This window comes from Rhinatrema bivittatum, chromosome 5 (genome assembly GCF_901001135.1).
Source record: "Rhinatrema bivittatum chromosome 5, aRhiBiv1.1, whole genome shotgun sequence".
NCBI classification, from domain to species: domain Eukaryota; kingdom Metazoa; phylum Chordata; class Amphibia; order Gymnophiona; family Rhinatrematidae; genus Rhinatrema; species Rhinatrema bivittatum.
In genome coordinates this window covers 292,498,969-292,520,466 of record NC_042619.1, presented here as the reverse complement: position 1 = coordinate 292,520,466, position 21,498 = coordinate 292,498,969, and the positions used below count along the sequence as shown (strand labels likewise).

The following is a 21,498-nucleotide window of genomic DNA, read 5'->3' as shown; positions in this document are numbered from 1 at the left end:
AAACTTGATTCATATAGCTCCTCAAGTTTATACTCCTTGTTTTCCAAAAATAGAGGGAAGAGCCTGAGCTTTCGGTGGAGGGTCACTGCCCTCAAGCTACTTAGCCAAAAATATAATATCAATAGTTTTTGGAAGAACATTTTTGAGTTTGACAAAAATTCTAATTTCCTTTTGAAATGCCTGTTTCCCAGACTTATTGCTTAAACAAAACATCCCTGGGAATAAATGAGACACTTTTCTTGCTTTTGGCGAGCGAGCATTTATAATGGGCTGTTTGTAATCTGAAGTCTTACTGGTCTATCTAACATAGACTTTGCTTTCAATGCCAGCTTATTATCTAATTTCTTAAAAGGATATACACAGCAGATCAAGTGACTTTAAATCAATTTCAGTAACTGGTAGATAACCAGGAACCACACAGTGTGCTTCTACAAGTCATTTTCTGTTTAAGACCAGGCACTGGTTCTGAGCTGGATGTTTGCTTATTGTATTTAGCTAATGGACCGGTGGCAGTCACATGGCACTTGAATGACAGATAATAAGCTGTAGGCCTTGGTTTTTGAAGTGTAGTAAGCAATGAATGGTGGGAACTGTGCTGTGCATTCTTGTTAAAAGTGATCTTTCCTGCAGATTGACAGGCAACAGTTTGAAGAGACAGTTCGAACTCTAAATAACCTTTATGCAGAAGCAGAGAAGCTAGGTGGGCAGTCATACCTCGAAGGCTGTCTGGCTTGCTTGACAGCTTACACGATCTTCTTATGCATGGAAACACATTATGAAAAGGTAAGTACTGCTTTTTTTTTTCACACCCCCCCCCCCCCCCAATCCATAAAACTGATGACCTGAAGTTGAGTTCTTTGTTGCTGGAGGGATCACCAGATTTTTGTTGTGGGGGGGGGGGGGGGGGGTTTGCTTCCCACAGAGAAACTCATCCATTATTTGCACTAATAGGGGCTAGGGATCAGGCTTTCTGTGGGGTTGTTCTTCCTTTCACCTGAAGGTGATCAAACTTATGACTGAAAGCTAGGAGATCCCCTGTAGCACAGGATAGTGATAAGAGCAAGAAAGTCTATTCTAAGAATCTGTGCAGCCAGATGGAAAGCATGGAGTCAGGAATTGGCAGTAGATAAGGGGCATAGATAGTGACTTGCCTGGTGAGTTGGGTGCATGAGGAGTATAGAAAAAGGAGAGATTGTGAACAGCTACAGAGTGATGGCTTTTGTAAGTAAGAGGAGTTTGATTCCCTGTTTCCAAATACAAATCAATAATAGTGACTTGAAGAGAGGCTATATGGGTATAGTGATTTTTGCAAGAGAAGTTAGCTGAATTTTGGGTAGATTGACGTGGAGAGAGATGGTTCACTGAGACAGCTGTGAGGAGCAGGTTGCAGTAGTCTCTAAGTGGGAGGTGATGAAAGGATGGATAAGGGTTCTGGTAGTGTTAAGGCAGGGGATGATTTTGGTGATATAGCGATAGAAATGTGGATATGTGTAGAGAGAAGTCAAATGATCTCAAGGATATGGACTGAGGGAAGATTATAGTGTTGTCCATTGAGAGAGGAGGAAGAGGGGAAGTGTATTTGGAGGGAAAGATGAGATGTTCTCTCTTGGCCATGTTGAGTCTAAGGTGGCGGTAAGATATCCATGCAGCAATGTCAGACAGGTAGGCTGAGATTTGGTACTGAATTCCTGAAGAAATTTCTGGTGTAGAGTTAAGTCTGGGAATCAGCGCATATGTGGTATTGAAAACCATAAGAGGAGATCAGAGCACCAGGGGCATTAGTATACAATGAGAAAAGAGGGCCTAAGACTGAACTCTGAAGTGCATCAATTGATAGTGGTAAGACAGTAAAGGGGGATCCACCAGAGGACACACTAAAAGTGTGGTGGGAGAGGTAAAAAAAAAAAACCAAGATAGGAGGAGTAGATAGTGATCAACAGTATCAAAAGCAGTGGCTAGGTGTAGGAGAATAAGGATTGAGTAAAGGCCTTTGGTTTTAACCATAAACAGGTCATTTGAGACTTTGGCGAAGGCTATTTCTTTGGAGAACAGAGGGTGAAAACCAGACTGGAATGGCTTGAGAGAAAGTCAAAGCAATGGCAGTGAGGAGCATGTAGTGGGAAGCAGAAGGTAGGAGGGAGATCAGATAGCTAGCAGGGCAGGAAGGATCCAGTGAGGGGGTTTTGATCATAGCATGTTTGAAGGCAGTGACAACAGTAGCAGTGTATAGTGATTGAGGATGTCACAGATGGAAGGGATGACTGCAGGGGAAATAACTGAGCAATGTGGTCAGAACATCAAGCAATAAGTTTGGAGGAGGAGAAGGAGATGAGCAGTGTTTTTTCTCCACTGTGATTTCAGAAAAGGAGGAGAGGATGGCCGGGGGAAAGATAGTAGGAAAGAAGTGAGGTAAAGCTGATCTGGTTGAGAGCTCGGAACTATATTTCGTGGAAGTAGTCTGCCATAGTCTGGGGGCGTGGGGAGATGGGAGGTGAAAGAAGTTTGAGGAGGGAATTAAGTGTGGCAAAGAGAAGAGGGTTGGAAGCAAGAGTTTGTCAGATGGGCATAGTAGTCTAGCTTGGCAAGTACAATAGCAGACTTGGAAGGAGATCAGTATGAATTTGAAATGTACGAAGTTTTAGCCAGAGAGGTTCTGCAGAGTGGGCACAAGAACATAGGATGTGAATTCTGCCAAGGCTGGGGGTTTGGTGTGCCTCATTGAATAAGGGGAAGGGCAAGAGCGTCTAAAGCAGAGGAGAGTAAAGTGTGCTAAGAGAAAACTGCCTTGACAACATAGTGGAGGAGAGATGAGACAATGGAGAGAATGCAAAGGTTGATTTCTGAAGGTGCTGGTGGTGATGAGACACTGGGGGGAGGATAGCTTAGTGTGAAGGGAAGAACTGAGGTGGAGAAATGGGTAACCCTCAGTCTCAGAGAGAATACATTTTTCAATTCATAAAAAACAAAAAATGAAAAACTCCTTGTAATGTTGCCTGCATTATTGAATCAACTGCTTACAGTTTTCAAAGTACAAAGAGGTAGATATTCAGTGCCATTTAACCAGATAAGCTTTGACTTATCTGGCTTAAGTGGTGGCAGCTGAATATCTGCCTGGGATCAGCAGCTACTACTTATCTAGCTAAGTGGTGAGGGGGATGGGAGTGTAAAGGGGAGGGATTGGTGAACCGGATAAGTTATCCGACCACCTCCAATATTCATAGTTAGCCAGATAACTTATCTGGCTAACTCTGGTCAGGCCGTAGACCTGTCCTAAAGATAACTGGATAGACTTCTCCAACTAACCTTTAGAGATGTTCCTGGCTAAGTTAGGTTTATCTGGCTAACTAGGTCAGCTGCACAGCAGCTGAATATGAACTTCAAAGTTCTTAGCAGAAAAAATAAGTTTGGATGGTTGTTAAAGCCACAAGCAAAGGCCTAGTTATATTCCCTGGAAGCTGTCTGATTCCAAACATTAAAGGTGTAAAGTTGAGGGGCTGGAATGCTTAAACTGCAGGGTACTTTACAGAGTTACCTATGAGGGCTTTCTTCTTAAAGATTTCTTTTCTGCTTTTTATACACTTAAGAAAAAATCCTCAGTTAGTAGTGCCTTCCATAGTATAAATTACTTCTTAAAAAGAATGTTAAGAGCAACCTGAGGGAAATTGGTTTCATGCATAGTACTAATATCTCATGTTACATGTAAATTTTGTCATAGTGTTGTGCAAGACGTGCATCCGCTGCCTTAATATATGCTAACTGAAAACATTCAGAAGAAATGAGCACACAGTTAACTGCCTTGCTGCATATCACCTTGCAAATATTTTAGTGATGTGATTCCAGTGTGTGTGTGTTCAGGATTTACAATTCCGCTTCTCGTTGTACGTAATCATTTTCCACTCAAACTGTTATGCAAGGCATTGCGGAGCCTTCTGTCCTTTCAAGATCGGAGAATCTTACATTGATTAGTTCCTTCTGTGGGTGACTGAAAGGAAACAGGCGTGTTGTTGGAAGATGTAATTAAAACAACGAGATTCAGAAGACTGAGAATCATTGCTATTCATCAGCTTTGCACAGTCCGGTTAGAATATCCACTCTTCTGCTGCTGGGTGTGATCCATCTACTGGGCCAAAAAACTGTAAACAAAATGACTAAAAACATTTTACAAATCAGTTCAGTGTACCCCTTCCCATGAGAGTATTTACAAATGCTAGCCTAGCCATCCATCCATTGGGGCTAGAAGTCCAATAATTTAATATTATTATTATTATTTTTTTTTTTTTGCTGTGACCTAATTGTTTTTTATTTATAGTAACTTGTACCACACCCAGCTACCAGAAATCTAGTCTGGTTTATTCTTTATTATCACTGGGTATATTAGACATCAGACATATATGAATACACTCCTTTCATGATGACTGCAGATCTCCATGATAAATCCTGCCTTTCTGAAACAAACTGATTTATTCTGCTATCATTAGGCTGTTCCTAGTAATATATGAGCATTTATTCAAGCCCTCATCTGACTTGTTTTGTAAATATTGGTTTTGTATTTATAGGAGTCCTCTAATATAGGCAGCTGTACAACAAATTACATACAGGGTGAAAGTTTCTGCCCTGAGAACATAGTCTAAATGGGTACCTGAGCAGGACCTGACATAATTAAGAAATGATTTTGTATGTCTCTATCTCTGGGTAGAGTCAATAGTAGAAGAAGAGACACAGATTAATGGCCTTCCATCTGCTGACCCCAACAGCAGTTTAACATCTAACAATTGATGAGATTTGAAAGTTGCTCATGACTGCATTTCTTCTATGTCCCCAACCATATGGGGATAGGGGTTGTTTATTCCTGATTTTCTATTTTGTTTTTGTCTCTGCCCATTAGTTTCCTGCTGCTCAGTTGGAATCAGCCTTTGTTGGAAGTCCCATAAGCCTTCATTCACAACTGTCCAGAATTTTTCCCTTATTTTATCCTTTTCCTAACCTGCTTAGCCAAGTCACTGCAGGAATAGTCTTCAACTGGGTGATCAAATTCAGGACTACTACTACCTTGCAATCCTGGGCCCTAACTCCAGTCACCATTGCACTGAGACCAGCGGTGAATGCAGCATTCTCAGATGATCTGGAGTGCAGAAGAGCTGATTTGACCATTGAGTGCTGGTCCTCTCCTTTAGGACAGCATGTAACTGCCACTGAGCCACCAGCTCACCCCTCCTGGGTTTTTAATTCTGATCTCTGATCTGGTAAATACTAAGGTTGACTATGGCTTACAGTCCTGCAAGTACAATTTATTTTATTTCAGTAAAAAAAAAAAAAGGCTTGCCATACTGGGTCAGATCAAGGGTCCATCAAACCCAGTATCTGTTTCAAACAGTAGGCAAGCTAGGTCACCTGGCAGGATCCCAAGGGTAGATAGATTCCAAGCTACTTATCCCAAGAATAAGCAGTGCATTTCTGCAACTCTACCTTAATTGTTAATGGACTTTTCCTCCAGAAACTTGTCCAAACCTTTTTTTAAATGCATCTATGCTAATAGCTTTCACCACCTCCTCTGGCAAGGAATTCCAGAGCTTAATTATGCATTGAGTAAAAAAAATATTCTTTTTAGTTTTAAATGTACTACCTGTGTCCCCTGGTCTTTGTACTTTTTTTTAAAAAAGAGTAAACGACTGATTGTTTACTCCTTCCATTCCACTCATTTTATAGACCTCTATCATATCTCTTCTCAGCTGTCTCCAAGCTGAAGAGTCCCAACTCTTTTTAGCCTTTCTTCATAGGGGAATTGTTCCATCCCCTTTTATCATTTTGGTCAACCTTCACTTCTAATTCTGCTATATCTTGAGAGATGACCAGAACTGAATACAGTACTCAAGATGAGGTTGCACCATGGAGCAATACAGAAGCATTATGATATTCTCTGTTTTATTCTCCTTTCCTTTTCTTTGCTTTCTTGCCTTCTTGGCTGCTGCTGCACACTGAGCAAAAGATTTCAACGTATCTTCAACGATAGCACCTAGATCCTTGTCCTGAATGGAACCTTGCATTTTGTAGCTATAATTTGGGTTGCTCTTCCCTAAATGCATCACTTCACAATTGTCTGTCTACATTAAATTTCATTTTCCATTTACATGCCCAGTCTCCCAGTTTTTCAATGTCCTCTTGCAATTTCTCACAATCCTCTTGTGATTTAACAACTTTGAATAATTTTGTGAAATCAGCAAGTTTGATAACCAAATTTGTTCTCATTTCCAGGTCATTTAAACATTATATTTAAAAGCATCTGTCCCAGAACAGATCCCTGGGGCACTCCACTACTCACATTCTCTATTGGGGGAAGTTTACTTTTTAGCCCTGCTGTTTCCTGTCTGTTTTTGTTTTTTTTTTTTTTTTTTTTTTTTTTTTTGCAATTTGGCAATCCACAATAGGACACTGCCACTTATTGAATGACTTGCTAATTTCCTAAGAAGTCTCTCATGAGGGACTTTGTCAAATGCTTTCTGGAAATCCAGATACACTGTATCAGCTGGCTCACCTTTTATCCACATATTTATTTACATCTTCAAAAAATGTAGCAAATTCGTGAAGCAATAATATGGGTAGCCAGGACTCTCTTCTCCCTGCACACACCCTCTCACAATTCTCAGTAATAATACACACACACCGCAATTGGGGATCAAACAGGCCACAGCTTTGACCAACAAATCAGGTGCCCGAACTCAAGTAAACTTAAATATACATAGGCCTCATCATGGAGCACCAGAAAGGTGCACATGTTCAGGCCCGCCAGTCTTGTACCAATAACATTTGCCAGATTCACCCACAATCCCTGCCAGCAAGGAGCATCACGCAGGACAACTGCACCCAATTGTCCTGCCTGCAGTTCAGACCTGACATCTGTCGGGTCGTCATACCATACAAGATCACGCCGAATCCAGAGTGGCTTGGGCAACCCCCCCACCCCAAGCAGCGACAACACAGCCCTGAACAAACTCAACCCCAAATACAGTCAATACAGGTGAGAGTGGGTGGGAGGGTAGCGGCTTCGGGGAGCAACGGCAGGCGAGTGAAGCTGACTGTTACTCCCTTACACACACACACACACACCCCATATAACTCCTCCCAGCTGGGCAGCCCATGATAGAGGGAACCAATAGGCTCCCTTCTCTCTCCCTTGAGGTTTGGATTCAAACCTCGCCGTGCCTGCCAGCCAATGGGCTGGCACGCTGGGTGCTGAAGCCCCTCCTTCAATGCCTAGCAGCCCACCCTTCCCTTCTTGGGTACAGGCACGAATCGTGCCTGGTGCCCATATTAATTTGGGCATCCCGATATCCTATCGGGGTACCCTTCTCGACTTGGCTAAATCCATATTGGCTTTGTCCCATTAAACTATGCCTATCTATACGTTCAGCAGTTTTGTTCTTTATGATTGTGCCACGATAAATGGTAGAAACTGTCGTCACTCGCTGGTCTATAATTTCCTGGATCACCCCTTGATTCCTTTTTAAAAACTGGCATTACATTGGCAACCCTCAGTCTTCAGGTACCATAGATGTTATTGGTAGTTTGCAGATCTGCTATTGGAAATTTGTAATTTAATTTCTCAGTTCTTTCGGCACTCTGGGATGTATACCATCTGGCCCAAAATATTTGCTACTCTTTAGTTTGTGAATTTGCTCTAGTACATCTTCCAAGTTCAGTGATATTTGCTTCAGTTCCTCTAAATGATCACCTTTGAATATCATTTCTAGCATGGGTTTATCTTAAATCTTCCTCAGTGAATACTAAAGAATTCATTTGGACTCTCTGCTCTGGCTTTGTCATCTCTAAGTGCTCCTTTTACCCCTTGATCATCTGATGGTCCAACTGACTCTCACAGGCTTTTTACCTCAAATTTACCTAAATTTTTTTTTTATTATGAGTTTTTTTTTTTGTTTCAATGGCAAGCTTCTTTTCAAATTCTCTTTGCCTTCCATATCAGTGCTTTGCTTCTGACTTGCCAGTGCTTATGCTGTTTCCTGTTTTCTCATTTGGGTCCCTTTTCCATTTCTTGAAAAATATTTTAAATGATATGGCCCCTCTCACCTCACCTTTCAACCATGCCGGTGGTAGTTTAGCCTTCTTTCCACCTTTTCTAATGTGTGAAATTGTTCTGTTCTGGGCTTCCAAGATGGCATTTTTAAACATCCATGCCTGAGCTAAATTCTTAACCTTTGCAGTTGTTCATTTCAAGCTTTTTCCTAACCACTTTCCTCATTTTATCAGTCTTTTTGAAAGTTAAAGGCTGTCGTAGTAGATTTCTTTTTTGCACTCCTTCCAATTAAGTCAAATTTGATACTGCTGTGATCACTATTGCCAAGTGACTCCAACACCGTTACCTCTCGCACCAAATCCTGTGCTCCACTAAGGACTAGGTCTAAAATAGTTTCCCCTATTGTTGGTTCTTGTACCAACTGCTCCATGAAGCAATCATTTATTTCATCTAGGAACTTTACTTCTCTAGAATGTCCTGATGTAACATTCACCCAGTCAATACTGAGGTAATTGAAATTCCCATTATTACTGTGCTGCTGATTTTGTTAACTTCCCTAATTTCTTTTACCATTTCATTGTCTATTATTCATTTTGGCCAGGTTGTCGGTAAAACACCCCCATTATTATTTTATTCCCTTTTTCACCTGGAATTTCTATCTCTAAAAATTCAACATTGTATTTTGTTTCCTGCAGAACCTTTTATCCTGGTTGACTCAATGCTCTCTTTTACAGTGCCACCCCTCCAATTTTGATCCATCTTATTTCGATATAATTTGTACCCTTGGATCAGTGTCCCACTGGTTATCCTCCTTCCACCAGGTCTCAGAGATGCCAATTATATCTACCTCTTCAACCAGTGCTTATACACTCTCTCTCCCATCTTATTTTTTAGACTTCTAGCACTTGTATATAGATGTTTATGTTTCTTGTTTTGTATTAACACATGAGAGGTCTTTAAGATCATGAGAGGTCTTGAACGAGTAGATGTGACTCGGTTATTTTCACTTTCGAATAATAGAAGGACTAGGGGACATTCCATGAAGTTAGCAAGTAGCACATTTAAGACTAATCGGAGAAAATGTTTTCACTCAACGCATAATAAAGCTCTGGAATTTGTTGCCAGAGGATGTGATTAGTGCAGTTAGTGTAGCTGGGTTCAAAAAAGGTTTGAATAAGTTCTTGGAGGAGAAGTCCATTAATGGCTATTAATCAATTTTACTTAGGGAATAGCCACTGCTATTGATTGCATCAGTAGTATGGGATCTTCTTAGTGTTTGGGTAATTGCCAGGTTCTTGTGGCCTGGTTTTGGCCTCTGTTGGAAACAGGATGCTGGGCTTGATGGACCCTTGGTCTGACCCAGCATGGCAATTTCTTATGTTCTTAACACCCTGCTTATCAGTTGACAGGGGTAATTTGGCATCTTTCTGCACTTTACTTAAAGGCACCTGGTCCCCTTTTGGTATTTATTGCACCCTCTCTACTGGGATGCCCTATTGTCTCTGTTCTCTTAGTATCCTTCAAAGATACATCATTCCGAACCATGTGTGTCTGACTGTTGGCTTCCCCCCATCATGTAGTTTAAAAGCTGCTCTATCTCCTTTTTAAAGGTTAGTGCCAACAGCATGGTTCCATGCTGGTTAAGATAGAGCCCACCGCCTCCCCCCCCCCCCCCTTCCCCAAAATGAAGCCCAGTTCCTAACAAATCTAAAACCCTTTTCCTTGTACCATTGTCTCATCCGCGCATTGACACTCAGGAGTTCTGCCTGTCTCTGGGGTCCTGCACATGGAATGGGGCGTATTTCTGAGAAAGCTACCCTGGAGTGTCTGGAATTCAGCTTTCTATCTAAAACCCTAAATGTGGCTTCCAGAACCTCCCTCCTGCATTTTCCTATGTCGTTGGTACCCACAAGTACCAAGACAGCCAGCTCCTCCCCAGCACTATCTAAAATCCTATCTAGGTGATGTCTGCCACCTTCGCACCACCCAAGCAAGTTACCAGGCGGTCCTCACAGCCATCAGCCACCCAGTTATCAACCTTCTTAATAATTGAATCACCAACTATAACAGCCGTCCTAACTCTTCCCTCCTGGCCACTTGGAGATCTATCCTTGGTGCGAGAGGATGGTACATCTCCTTGAGGGCAGATTCTAACTACAGGATTGCTTCTTGCCTCATCAAGCTGATGATCTCCTTTCAGGTGACCTTTCTCCTCCAAGGCAGCACAGAGGCTACCAGACTGGAGGTGGGATTTCTCTACTATGACCCTAGAAGTATCCTGTATATACCTCTCTGTCTCCCTTAGCTCCTCCAGGGCTGCCACGCTAGGCTCCAGAGATTGGATTTGTTCTCTGAGGGCTTGGAGCTCTTTGCACTTAGCACACATACGACCTCTCACCAGCTGAGAGATAATCAAAACACTGGAAAGCCGCCTCCTCACAGCTGGACTACTTTTTGCATCATCATTTTTGTTGATTTGTTATCTATTTAAAATTTCTAAGGGAGTCTGGAAGCTGGAGCTGTGGAATTCGAAGCCTGGATTGCTTGCTGTGATCTCTGGAGCCCTCTCCCGGGGACTGCTGGGTAGAATATGCAGATGAGATCCAAATGTTTAACTTATTACAAAGCTTAAAATGCATGGAAAAAAAAGTTTAAGATCATATCAAGATCTTCTTCAAATACAAAGGTAGCTATAAGAGTACCCCTCTCCTCAATTTCAGAAATAGAGCTATCCAATAAAGCAGATACATTAAAACTTCAGGTTATAGTGCCAAGAGTAGGAGAACTCATTGACATTAACTTGTCTTTTTAGGTATGTAGAAAACTTTATTCAAAGGAGAATATTATTTTCAGAAATGTCCAAAATATCCATGAAGTACTTAAGCATATCCCGAGGAGAAAAGACAGGAGTGTTTAGGAAAATTTAAGAAATCTTAAGTTCAAGTTTCTTGAATAGTTCTCCAATTTTCCTATGAGTCAGGGTTTTATCCTGAATTAAACATTAAACTCTTAATGTCCTGAATATTCATAAACATAAGAAATTGCCATACTGGGTCAGACCAAGGGTCCATCAAGCCCAGCATCCTGTTTCCAACAGTGGCCAATCCAAGTCACAAGTACCCAAACATATTAGATCACAAGCTACTATTGCTTATTTATTACCATAATAGCAGTCTATGGATTTATCCTCTGAACTTATCCAAACTTTTTTAAACCCAGTTACACTAACTGCTATAATCACATCCTCTGGCAGTGAATTCCAGAGCTTAACTATGCACTGAATGAAAGAATTTTCTTTGATTTGTTTTAAATGAGCTACTTGCTAACTTCATGGAGTGCCCCTGGTCCTTTTATTGTCCTGGAGAGTAAATAACCAATTTACATTAACGTTCAAGTCCTTTCATGATTTTGTAGACTTCGATCATATCCCCCCTCAGTTGTCTCTTCTCGAAACTGAACAGCCGTAGTTTCTTTAGCCTTTCCTCATAGGGCAGCCGTTCCATGCCCCTTATCATTTTGGTTGCCTTCTCTGCACTTTCTCCAGTGCAGCTATATCCTTTTTGAGATGCAGTGACCAGAATTGTGCACATCATTCAAGGTGCGGTCTCACCATGGAGCGATACAGAGGTATTATGACTCTTCCACCTTCCCTTTCAGAGTTGTAATTTCTTTTGTTTGAGATCTACCCATATCGGCAACTCTCTTGACAAGGAGAGCTACATCAGAAGCACAGTTCAAAATTGCTGTATCAACTCGTGAAAGTACTGATTGGATGCCTCCAATGGCTAGGTCAGTGCTGGCAGGGGTTTGCTCATTAGCTGCAAATTGATCCAGCTGGAGGTAGAAAAGGACTCCATTACCGGCAGATCTTCTCCTGCAGAAGTCAAGGGGAGAGAAAGTGTGTGTGTGTGTGAGCATGTATGGGCACAAGAACCTCATTTCTTCTCTGCCTGCTAATCCATGACACTATTTCAGAGCATCTGCAAATCAAAATTTCCCACATAGGGTTAATGGGGGATTTTTTTAAAACTGGGTGTAATTTGAATCTGTTTTGAAATATTTTATTGGTGTTTGGAAAATTTTTATGAGTTTAATTATTGAATGGTATTCTATTCATTAGTTTTGAATTGTTCATTTTATGGTATGGTTTTACTAATTTTGTTTTGAGGAATGGTAATGCTTCTGTGTTTTAATTGTTGCTATGCATACAGATTTTGGCTTGTTGCAGTTTCCAGTTCAGAGTTTGTCTGTACACTTCTATTTATACTTTATGGTCTCTTTATTCTGTATTTGAGGGTCTATCTGGGTTTTGCATGTGTGACTGAAGTGAGGTATTCCAATAGTGTGTAGGTTGTATGTAGAGATCTTATAGCAGCTTGGCTTGTTCAGTTTTCCTAATAGGGGATGTATTACTGTTTTAGGCCTGGTGTAATATTTGCAGTATTAACTTTCATAGGTAGAGTTTGAGTGCTGGTAGTTTTTTGATATAGAAAGTTTATTGCATTGTAATTCTATTTTCTTGTGCCTCTCTGAGGGTCATGCCCAAGAAACATTACAGTAGACATACCTTTTATAGCTTCCAAGTGTCTCTTCCTTTTTTCAGAGTTTTCTGGTTGGCACTACAGCAGTGCATGTAAATATACATATTGTGATATCGTTACCTCAGAAGACTGTGCTTTGAATGATGTCTTTTTTCATATAAAATCTGTTATAAATGCATAATTTTAATTGTGTGTGTGTGAGGAGGGTGGGGGGTGCAAGGCTGTAAGGTTTTCCTAGGGCACCTAATACCCTTGCACTGGCTGAGAGCATTGCTGTACAAACATTGGGGCCAATGCAATATAGTGCGTTAAGCCGACGTGGGTTAAATAGGTGCTGATCTACCTCCTAATGCAATAGGGGGATTAGTGCCTATTTAACCCACGTCTGACACGGAGTGAGTGAAATAGTGCTCATCACATACAAATACATGTGAATGAGCCTATTACTCATTCACTCCGCATGCAAAAAAATAGCTGAGCGATAAATAGCTGAGATGCGCGTTAATAGCTGAGCACAGGTAAAAAGTACAGAAACTACTTTTTCTTTTTCTTTTTTAAATAAAATAAAATAACTCTGCAGACGGCCGGTTATGAAAACTGACGCTGAGTTTACCGGCGTCGGTCTTCATAACCGGCAGCTGCAGTGGGGTCGCGTTAGCAAGGAGGCGCTAAGGTCATGCAAGTGACCCTAGCGCCTCCTTGCTTGCACAACCCCCTAATTTGAGTATTGCATGGTGCCCCCCTTGTGGGCGCTGACTTTTCAGTGCTCGCTTTCCTCGCTTTACATTGCATCGGCCCCATTGAACGGTCTCCTAACTCATGGTATTGTGTAATGGGCGCGGGCTAGTTTTTCACTTGGCCAAAGGCATGGCTCTGGTGAGAGTAAGTGTTAATGAAACAGTCCAGTCGGTGTCCTTTTAGCTCTCTTTTTCTGTCTGTCACAGCTTTAGTTTACAGAATTTTATTTTTTTTTAAATTACAGTTGTGTGCTTTAAAGAGAAGCTCAGTAGCATTTAAATAGCTGGTAGTTTAGACTGAGGGTTTTCAAAGATGAGGTACTGCGATGTGTCAGACTTTGCGGTTTGTTTTGATATTTGGATTTGCCAAGGATACTTGTCATCAGGTTTAAGGAATTCAGTGAAATGGGTAACATCTCATCAAAGGACCAGTTGCTGAAAGATACTTTCTCAAATGTTCATGGGCCAGCTTATGAAATCTGAGGAACCATGGCAGTATCAAAAAAATTACAAGCCTGCTTCTTTTCCATAAACGTTTTTGTTTTGGCTTATCTTTGAATTAAACGCAACCAACTTTTTTGTACAGCAGGATTTTTTGTTCAGCAGGATCCCAGTTTGCATTAATCGTTATTTTGGAAACATGTAGGCTGTTGCCTCTTAAGTATCTAGTATGGCCCTATGACAAAGAAGAGCGAGAAGAATGTACTTCCCATTATCATAGATGGAGAGTTTTATAAATGACCCTCAAAATGAAGAGAATCTGCCACTCTGCTGTAGTCCAGAACTAGCATTGCAGCACATAGATAATTTGTACTGTACTAATCACTTGGATTACCTTTTAACTAAATGCTGTTATAAATTACTGCCCAGTTTAAAGAAGAATAACCAATTAAAAAAAAAATCACATAGCTCTGCTCTGAAGAACCAAAAGTTAAAACATCTGCTCTAAGACCAAGCCACCAATCTCCATGAGGAAACAGACTTGCAAGTGGAGGGAGTAGTATGAGTGTTTGTTAAAATATTCATATGTAGTTTTTTAATTTGGGGCACAGTATAAAATGAAACAAACTATCACCGATTTGCTTATGCCATCAGGACAATTTGTCTGTGCTCTTGTGTTACAGATTTCATCTGAATTCCTAATTGCATATTAATTTGCAACAATATCTAGCTGGGGTAACTAATGTTTGTTTATTTAAAAATGTATATTCCATTTTTCTCAACAAAAACTGTCCAAAGTGGATTACAACAATAACATAGAACATCTATTCACATTAAAACAACTTACATTAACAAGATATACTCCCCAGCAGCACTTTTTTTTAACGTAAGTGATATGTTGGGTCAGACTGGTCCATCAAGTCCAGCACCAGTGTAGGTCCCTTGGAAATACCTGACAGATCCTACTGGGAAGTTGGATTCTTATAGCTCATTTTATTTATTTATTTATTTATTTATTTAGAGAATTTTATATACCGACAGCTGTTTGCTGTCGGTATATACAAGTCTACCTGGTTAAAAGTTGCTAATGGACCTGACTTCCAGACACTCAAACTTTTTTTTTTCCCCCCAAACTAACCTTGTCCACCTTATCCAAATTCCATTGCTTACTTATGAATTGATTGAAAAAAATACTTCACTGTTTTAAATGTGCCACCAGTTAATTTAAAGGTGTGTTCCGTATGTAGTACCTTTTTGAAAGAGTAAATAATCATTTCCTATTCCACACCAGTCATGAATTTTTAAATCTGTCATCTACTGTGTGTTCCCCCAGGTTGAAAAGCCCTAAACTGTTTAGTTTTTCTTCATGAGGGATCTGTTCCATCCCCTTAATCATTCTTGTTGCCCTTCTCTACATCTCTTTTTTTGAGGTGGGGCAGCCACATACATTCGTGTGGTCACATTATGGATTTATACAGAGGTATTCTGATTCACTTTTTTTTTTTTCCCCTAAATTCCTTTCTGAATAAATCCTAACATGGCATTTGCTTATTTGACTGCTGCCGCTTGCTGAGCTGAGGTTTTCAGTCTATTGTCCACATTGCTTCCAAGATTCTTTCCTGGGTGGTAAATCCTAATATTGAACCCAGCATTGTGTATATATCCTTAGGATTATTTTTCCCATGCTCATCACTTTGTACTTGTCACGTTGAATATCATCGGCAGTTTAGATGCCTCCTTCCCCAGCCTTACAACGTGGCTCTGCGATTCCTCAGAGTCTGCTCGTGCTTTAACTATTTTTTGAATCATTTTGTATTTGCAAATTTAATCTTATTGCATCCTTCTCCAGCTCATTAATGCAGTACCTTTTTGTACTTTCTCTTTGGAAATCCCTGTAAATTGCATGGATTCAGAGTGCCCGCCTGTCTTGCACATGGTCAGCTTACTGAAAATTGCACCTACCCTCCTTGCCCCGCATGGCTTAATCTGGACAGAAGCATGAGGAGGTTTGGCCAAACGCATGCAGAAAGTCATTTGGCAGTTTAAACTAAGGAAGTCCCAAGTTCCTAGGCTTCTGCTGTAATTACATCCCTCCGCCACCATGAAAACTTCTGAGCTTAAACATTACAGAACCGTACACAGAAAAGAGAAAAATTTAAGAAGTGATGCTAGTTTAAACAGTATCTGGCCTACTAATTAGCAAAGATGCAGAAGGCTTCCCTGTATCTTCTTCAAAATCTCAACATGCTGTTTCATTACTGCTTCTGCCTTTTGGCAGTCCTATTCCCCCATCTCCTTTCTGTATTTTATTTTTATTCTTTCAGATTTCCTCAATCCAAATGGAAACCTGTGAAACTTAACAGAAAAATTGACATGGTTAGGTAAAAATCAGACAGCTACGTCTAGGAGAGAAGGTGGTCGGCAGCCACTAAGGCTGAATTAGACTACATTCTTAACTGGCTTAGAAAACATAGTCCTATTGAATCAATCCTCCCTTTCTCTGCTCTTCTGGACTTCTCTTTTTTTTTTGTCTTTCCTCCTCCGAGCGATCAAATAATTCTTAATGTTGTTCCCTTAAACCTCCATACATCTCCTAGCAGTGTCTGTCTCCTAAGATGGCTTCAGGCATTGTGGGGCCCTTTGCTCAGTGGTCCCTGAGTGGTTTTAGTCTGCCTGGTTTGTGTCTCTGGGAGCCAGTAGCTCTCAGCATTTATCTCATGGGCTACAGAAATTGGTACGAAGGGCATCTGTGCAGGCTGGCAGTGTGGGGGACATAGCAAAAGTCCTGACTTCTGCTCCATGTCCACCCTCAGTTTGCACTTCTTGTTGAGAAAATAGTGGAAGCTTCTGCAGGACGTAAAAGTCTGTACTCTGTGTTTCCAATGATGCTAGTTTGATGACTTCCAGGGCTTGGATTGCTACATCAGCCCTACCAGGAAATTTCCCAGTGTACTGGTGCAGTTGTCCAGTCTTGCATTGAGGTCTTGAGCAACTCTGCAAATTGCATGTGGGCTCTTCAGTCCTCATTAGCTGCTGCTTTGACAGCCAGCAGTCACTGTTTACTTTGTTTTTATTCCTTTTTTTTTGGCAAATCTATGTATTTTAGATTGTAAGCCCTCTGGGGATATGGAAATACCTACAGTACCTGATTGTAATCTGCTTTGAAGCACCAAAACGCTCAATATAAACAAATAACTAAATAGGTTTAATTACTTGCCTTTGCAAATCCAAGCTGAAGGCAAATTTTTAGTCTGGTACAATATTCAGTGATTTAATTTGCACACCTTATTCATATCTCTACAGTAATAGCAAATGTCCTAAAAATGGCAGCCACACACACACACACCTGAGTTTAATTTTTTTATTTTTTTTTTGTCACTGCATTCACTATTTTAGTTTCTCTCTCTCTCTCTCTCTCTCTCCCTCTCAAAATCTCTTGAGCTAGTTTCATGTACTGTGTGAATTGGATAATGCCAGCACAGGTTCAAAATCCAGAGATCCTTTCTCTTTCGAAAACACAGGCTTTGTCAAACTTCATACACCTCTAAAATTCTACTTGTGATCGAGACCAGAGGGAAAAGTCCCCTCCCCTAAATTGCTAAAATATATATTTGGTGGTATTACTGCACAGAATTGAAATTGGATCTGTGTTTTGTTTGAAGAGTAGTTTACAATTATGTCATGCAAACTGTTTTAAGTTGCTGTTTATGAAACTCTTTGAGAAGATGCCCCATCTGCAATCCTTCTAACCCCGTGGAGGAGCCATTTTTTGAAAAGTGCCAGAGAACCTTTTGCACATACAGAGTTTGGTTTGTATTAAGAATGCCAGATACCATTACAGAGATGCTGCATAAAATGATCATACTGTATAACTATCCTTTTGTGAATCGTTTAACTGGGTTTTTATATGTGGCACAGGAGCAGTAACTTAACTAAAAAAAAAAAAAAATATATTAAAAGCATCTTTGAATTTGTTAAAGCTGAACTAACTTCTGTATCTAGTGACATACCTTTTCTGCATTAATTTTCATGCACTCAGGCACACTTTGATCTCTTCAACCATGCCACTGTCCTCTTCTGCAGTGTTTGCTGTTTGTATAACTGTAGTCAAATTTAAAATCTGACTCTACAGGAATTCCTCAGCTTAAGGCATTTCAAGTTACGATTCAGGTACGTTTCTAAATTGACACCCATTATCCAACTTACGGCAGGGACATATTAGTGTGCTGATGACCGTGACACCTGTAGGAAGTGTACCATGGAATTCTTCTCCTCAAATTTGTCGGTGCAATGCTCTGTAGGCATGCTTTGGTACTTTACTCTTCAGACCAAAAAAAGTGTGAGGCTTTAAAATGTCTGCATTTTTACAGTTCTGTATTACTAAATTCTTAGTGAGCTTGGTGAAAATTAGCTATTTGGGCCCTGGTGCTGGAAGCAATCCCCCCATTTATAACCTTACTCGTATGGAACAATTGGTTTTGACTTACAACATTTCAGTTTAAGACCATGGTTTTTAGGAACCAATTGTGAAGTCTGAAGACTTCCAGTACATCCCTATGGGGGGTGTCATTAGTCCAGGATGTATTTGAAGGAATTAGTAACAGCTCTAGTATAAATGTGAACTGCAGGGCTTCTTCGGGGAATACTTTCCTCTCTCTTCTTGGTGTTCTGCTTAAATTAAAAGCCTGGCCATTACAAGCTAAATTTGATTAAAATAAAGCAGAAAGCTACTTGGCTGGCAGTAATCCTTCAGACAAAGATAGATTAAATGCTGAAGGAATTCTTTCTTTGGAATCACTCATGTAGTTATTGGGCTGGCGAGCCTTATGCAGGAGTAATGGATTTGGGGAGATGGATACAGCATCTCCAGTTTCCATCTTCAGCTGGCCCATGCAGGATATTTGGAGAGACCTGAGCCTAGCTTTTGTTTGGTGGATGATTGACATACCATGATGGAAAGATAGGAAGCAGAGCTGAAAATGCAGGGTGAAATTAAACTTTAAATTGAGAGAGAAGGTTTGAGCTTTGTGTAAAAGTAACCTGCCCCTTTTTTTTTTATCAAATGAAATTTCTTAATTTACAGAATACAGTGTGTATATTGTGTCCATTGTGATTAGTGTTTCTCCCCCGTTGTCAAAAGTCTGTCTACTGGATTCTCAGCCTTATTTTAGGAGGGCTTTGAATTAAAGGACGGGTATCAATTTGTATTGTAATTTTTATGTGGGTTATTTTTTTGTGACTTACCAATATTTTGCAACTTCTTGGTTTAATGTTTTTTGGTGACATACATGACTAATTCACACACACAAATGCATCGGATTCTTGTGCATTCACACTAAGCAGTGTGTTCCGCCTCCCCCCTCATCAGTTAATGTGCCAGTATACTCCATGCAAGGCTGTCCTTGGAGAAAGGGATGAGTGCTCAGGGTCATGCCCTCTCCAACAGGACACAGCGCCTATTATTATTTATTTTAAAATTCTTATTTCCCTGTACATACCCAGATCAGTCCAGACTCCTGGTTTTGCCTTCCTTCCAGCAAATGAAGACAAATTTTCACAGCCACTGGCACATAACCTGGCGTAGCACCTGCAGTCCTCCAGTATTTCTCTGTATCCAGCAGATGGAGGAGGTGCAAAATCTGCAGTTCTGAATCTTAAAAAGAAAAAAAAATTCAGCCAGAAGATTTTTTTTTTTCTTCAGAAAGAGTTCTTCTCCCAGGAGGTTGGCAGGTCCTGGTGGGACCATCCGTCCTCATTGTAGAGATGGATAAGCAGGGGTTGGGGACCCCAACTTGCTCTTTGGACCATATTGGAGGTGAAAGCTGGTGGTCCAGTCCCTCACCTCTCTGGGAGAAGCCTTGGCCATTCTTCAGTTAACTGTATTCTTTCTATTTTTCTTGTGGTTTATAAATTTAAAAAAAAAAAAAAAAGGGGGGGGGGGGAGAAAATAAGAGGGCAGTGATCAGCCTTTCTCTGGTGGTGCAGGGAGGCAGCTTTGGGTGGTAGACCTTTTTTTTTCTATCCAGCTTTCCCTGTGGTCATTTGTGTGTCGTCGTTCCCCCCCCCCCCCCCCCCCCCCCCGGGTTCGGGTGTTTGCGTGGGTGACACGGCATCTAGCTATGCCAAGGGGAGGGTCCGTTGCTCTGAGTGTGGGGAGAGCTCCACCTGCCTCTCCCGTGCCGGCCGGGCACATCGGGAGGGGCTGTGGCGTCATAGTTTTTGCAGCACTGGTCTAGGGGTACCGAAAGCTGTGCTGCACAAGGCTCATGATCCAATCCCGCTGAATGTGGGAACAGTGGCCATTTTGCAGACCTTCGTGGCTCAAACCCAGTGTGCAGCAGGGGGAGGGAACATCCTGCACACACTTTTGCCAGCCAATCTCAGCCCCAATGAGGCCCAGGTGCCCGCACAGGGCAGTTGTAGGAGGACTCAGATCCTCTAGCAGAGGATTCGGAGAGGGTTTTTTTATTCCTTTTTCTCGAGTTTCTTGTGCATTAAAACAAGGCATGTTTGGCTTGCAAGGCTGCAGGCCAGCCCTCTCACAAGTGCAAGGCAGCAGGTACCCCGCCCAAGAAGAGAGCCTAGGTTTCCGGAGCCACAAGGATTCGCGAAGTCCGTGGGCAGTCTGTGTTGGGGGCTGCCAGCAATGTTTCAAGGAGATCCTGATCAGGAGGAAGTGAACCCAGTCATGGCGGGCTTGTGGGGTCTGGCCATGAATTTTCCTTTTTATAACTCTGTGAAGTAATTGGTGGTCAGGGAGTGGCCTTAATGTGAGCAAGGCTATGGACAAGCTGTATCCGTTGCGTGAGGACACTCTGGAGCTCTTGCGAGTTCCATAGGTGGATGCCTCTGTCTCGGCAGTCACAAAGAGGATGACCATTCCAGTTGCAGGAGCTGTGACACTGAAGGATGTGCAAGATAAGCTTGAGGTGTACCTTTAAAAAGATATTTGAGGTGTCTGTGTTGGGCATCTGGGCTGCTGTTTGTAATAGTTTTATGCTTCATGTGTCTCTGCGCTGGGTGCAGCAGTTTACAGGAAAACGGAGATCTGTTGCCCTCTGAGTCTTAGCAGGTGGAGCATCTGGAGGCCGTGGTCGCTTATGGCGCAGATACTTTGTATGATCTCATCCGTATTTCTTCCAGAATGATGTCTGCAGTCTCAGCCAGGAGACTTCTGTGGTCGCAGAATTGGTCAGCTGATGTTTCTTCCAAAGCTCAGCTTGGAGCCTTACCGTTTAAGGGCAAGCTCCTTTTTGGAGAAGGTATGGAGCAGTTTTTAAAGCTTTTGATGAGTAAGGTGCACAAATTGCCGAAGAGAAGCCCAAGAAGTCTTTCCTGTTCCGCTTGGTATCAGGCCTAGAGTTGTTTTCGGCAGAGCAGAGCTCAAACGGCTGGGTAAAGGCAAGCCTCGGGGAGGTTGCAGTCCTGGAACCTGTCCTTTTGAGCCCATAGAGCAGGCAGGGAGAGCTCCAGCCAGAGTTCTGTGGAGCTAAGCCTGTACAATGTAGGAAGGCAGGCTCACTCCTCAGTCCCGGTAATAGGGGTCATCTTGCTCAATTTTCCAAGGAGTGGGCCATGATCATGGTGGGCCAGTGGATTCTAAGCATGATAAAACAAGCTTTAGAGTTTGCACTGCCCCTCCGAAGCCTCTTTTTGGTGTCTCCCTGTACCTTGGGAGAGAAGAAGCAGGTCATGCTTCAAACTCTCGACTGCCTGTGAATGTTAGGAGCCATAGTTCTCATTCCTCTGC

At 41.6% G+C, this 21,498-nt stretch overlaps 1 protein-coding gene across 3 annotated transcripts in view; it reads left to right on the top strand.

Moving 5' to 3' along the window:
* GOLGA7 (golgin A7) overlaps positions 1–21,498 on the top strand; it is a 68,360-nt gene that overhangs the window by 10,820 nt on the left and 36,042 nt on the right. For all 3 annotated transcript variants that reach the window (XM_029604132.1, XM_029604130.1, XM_029604131.1), the window contains exon 3: positions 631–783. In XM_029604132.1, the coding sequence (XP_029459992.1) occupies positions 631–783 (153 nt within the window). The remainder of the gene's footprint in view (positions 1–630; positions 784–21,498) is intronic.